This window comes from Portunus trituberculatus, chromosome 40 (assembly GCF_017591435.1).
Source record: "Portunus trituberculatus isolate SZX2019 chromosome 40, ASM1759143v1, whole genome shotgun sequence".
NCBI lineage: Eukaryota > Metazoa > Arthropoda > Malacostraca > Decapoda > Portunidae > Portunus > Portunus trituberculatus.
Genome location: NC_059294.1, coordinates 1,187,501 through 1,190,825, shown reverse-complemented (window position 1 = coordinate 1,190,825; position 3,325 = coordinate 1,187,501). Strand labels below are relative to the sequence as shown.

Below are 3,325 nucleotides of genomic sequence, written 5' to 3'. Positions count from 1 at the left end.
AGAGAGAGAGAGAGAGAGAGAGAGAGAGAGAAACAATGTGCCCCGCGTGATTTGTCTTTGTTATCAGGCAACGTCCAGTTTAAATACACGAAGGATCGCGGCGCATGTGGGTGTACGTACTGGTTGCCTTGTTAAGATGCGAGAGTATAGACTAACCTCCCTTCCATAGCTGAACCCTGCACTCTCAACCCTTCGCAGAACCCCAAGCATCCTAAAGTACTCGCGTAGAAAGGCAGACAAACATGAACATCCCGTTTTTACTGTTAGTTTTCCTGCTGTTGGTGTGTTTCTTGTGTTCCTATTGCTCTTTTTACTGTTGTTTATGTTCCTACTTATATTGTCTTTTTCTTTCCAGTGTCTATGCTGTTGTTGTTGTTATTGCCGTTGTTTTTTTTTTTTTTTTTTTTTTACTGCTATCTGTTTTGGGAGACAGGAATTAATGTTTTCTTTTAATCTTCCTGTTTTTGCAGTTACTGTTGCTCTTACTCTTGGCTTTTACTTCCAAATACGCTGTCGTCGTTGTTTTTGTCATTGCTTCTTTTGTTGCTGGTTCCAGTTGTTAGTGGTGAAAAGAAGAAAAACGTGTTGGCTAAACAAGACGGCTATAAATAGATATGTGTTCTAGTAGTGCACGTACATACATTGAAAAATAAATAAGAAAGTGCTGTATATTTATAGATGGGTGTATAGATAAGCAAATAGAGTGAGTGAATTGTGCTCGCATTGATATACAGATTGCTGATAGACAGATAGATACATAGACAGATAGACTGGTAAACAAATAGGTAATATTGATTAGATAGATAGACAGACAGACATATATAATGACAGATAGATAGATAGATAGATAGATAGATAGATAGACAAATGAATGAATGAATGAATATATATATATATATATATATATATATATATATATATATATATATATATATATATATATATATATATATATATATATATATATATATATATATATATATATATAGAGAGAGAGAGAGAGAGAGAGATTTTGTTCCTGTCTCTCTTATGAACATCCATGAAAATCCAATCTTAGAAATTTTCTTCAAAATGTCAAAAGTAAGCATAACGGTACATAAATAAGTCTTTGATCCCGATGCTGGACAACACAGCGACCACAAAATGGGAAAAAAATATTTCCCTGGCTCGGCAGATAAACGTTTTCTCTCTCTTCGCTTATTATTAGTAAACGCTCATAACTCACAGGGAAGGAAGTAAGATTAAACTTTTTCCCATTCTTTATCATCCAACGCATCACACCCGCCTTGTTATCAACATTCGATCGACTCTTCTCCATGGTAACACCCGTACATGTGTTGGCTCCGTGTTTCTGGGCTTAGGCAACACCAGTACCCACAGCTTTCATCGCCGAGAACTGCAAAACACCAAGGACGAAATGCCGCGACCCTCCATCTCAAAGCTGTGACCATCGGGCTTCAGTACTCGCCCTAGAATACTGCCAACTGTCTTGTAAGACAAAGTGATGATATCCTGAGGTGTTGAAATATGAGTGTGTATGCTTGAATTAGTGTTTGCACCCGTAGGAGACGCGGTAGGTGAGATGTGCAAATACCTGGGAGGTGACGGGTGAGGGAGTGAGAGGCTGGCGGGTCAGTGGGCTGCCAGCAGTGGTTGGAGGTAGACGGTGCTACGGCGCTCTCTCCTTCCTCATTTTCTCCCTCCCCTCTCTCTCTTTTCTCCGTCCTCTCCTACCTTGCCTTCTGTTAATTCAGGTGAGCGGTGCCCCGCCCAGCGTAAGTCAATTTTATGAGCAGTATTTCTTTTCATTATTTTGCTGTTTCGAATAATAGAATGAATAACATAAGATTTCCCTGTCCCTGTTTTCGGGGATTTTTGGTAAAGGTGAAATGGTAATTTTAGGCTTCTTCGATTTCAGATGGACTCATTTCAGTGATAACATGACATGTACAAACAATGTCGAAGCTGTTTAAACGCTTGGTGACGTGAAAATTACAAGTGAAAGTTTATTGAGACAAATCTCTGGTGGTTGTGATTTTAACTGGTGCGATGATAACGAGCCTTAGTGTGGTAAAAATGGAAAACTGTTTGAGTCATAGCGTTGGTACCGGAAATGTGAAGGGCCATGTTGACAGCAATAACAACAATAACAATAACAGCTGCAGCAGTAGCAGTACCAGCTCCAACAGTAATAGCAGCAACAGCATAAACACCAGCACCAGCAGCAATGGCACGAACAACAAATGCAGCAGCAGCAGCAGCAGCACCTGCAGTAGTCCTAGCAGCACAAACCACTTGGTGCAGGAAGTAGACGAGGACCACTCCAGGTTTCCGGGACTTGCTTCTAAACCCTCGTCGACCTGTGGGGGCAAGTACCAGCTGCGGCCTCGGTCCCTCCAAGCGCGGCGTCACTCTGACAGCGAGTGGAGCCTACAGGACACGCTGCGCCACAAACCGAGGCCGCAGCCGCTGTCCCGCTACCGCCGCAAGACAGCCAACGCGAGAGAGAGGTACCGCATGCGACAGATCAACACAGCATTCGAGAGCTTGCGGGGCGTGCTCCCTTCCTGGGTGTGTAGCCGCCGCGCCGCAGCGGACATGACCAAGATTACCACGCTGCGGCTCGCCTCCGCCTACATCAGATCGCTGCAGGACATCCTGGACGGCAACGCCCCCGAGGACACTTGTTCCTGGGTACTATCCAGCATCCTGGGAGACACCACGAAGAGCAAAGGGGCGCAACCAGAGCCAGTCAAGACCCAGCACACTTCCGTCAATACTCAGCAAGAAGCAGATTTTGTGTCGTTCTTGTGTAACTCCTCCGACACGGGAGTTTTCCAGGATAATTTGGACTCTTTATCATATCTGTCTCCGATGTCAGAGACAGAAGCTGTCGCCCTTCTGCTTGGAAGTGACCCGCCGCGTGGCTGGGGGGATGCTCATCACACACAACTCGTAACTTAATGAAGGAGGGCAAAGGTGATTTTTTTCACCAATAAACTCTCCGCATCGTCCTAGACATTTCTCAGACTTATTTAATTCAGTCTCATCGATTGAGTGGTTGTATAATACGTAACTTATGATGATTATCTATTGAATAATTTATTTCCGTGCTGTACTTATGAACGCTTCACCGGCTGGGTTTAGGTCGCGGTAAATATGCTTGACAGGCTGTGACGCTCTCTGCAGCCCATCTTTACACACTTTGAATGCATCTCCAGTAGGGACACTCACTCATCCTGGCTAATGTGGAAGCGGGGACGAGGTTGTGATAGCCAAATTTCGATTCCTTGTTGTCAAAGCAAGCTGTGGTTTGACCACCGCG

At 44.1% G+C, this 3,325-nt stretch overlaps 1 protein-coding gene across 2 annotated transcripts in view; it reads left to right on the top strand.

Moving 5' to 3' along the window:
• The first annotated feature begins 1,625 nt into the window (after positions 1-1,625).
• The window catches only part of LOC123516191 (myogenic factor 6-like), a 4,265-nt gene continuing 2,565 nt past the window's right edge, over positions 1,626-3,325 (top strand). The window contains exons 1-2 of one of the 2 annotated variants that reach the window (XM_045275379.1): positions 1,626-1,754; positions 1,919-3,325. The exon at positions 1,919-3,325 is cut by the window's right edge and continues 2,565 nt beyond it. In XM_045275379.1, coding sequence (XP_045131314.1) covers positions 2,050-2,964 — 915 coding nt within the window. In that variant the 5' untranslated portion in view covers positions 1,626-1,754; positions 1,919-2,049 and the 3' untranslated portion in view covers positions 2,965-3,325. Of the gene's footprint in view, positions 1,776-1,918 lie in introns of both variants that reach the window. The other variant, XM_045275380.1, reaches the window with a different exon arrangement.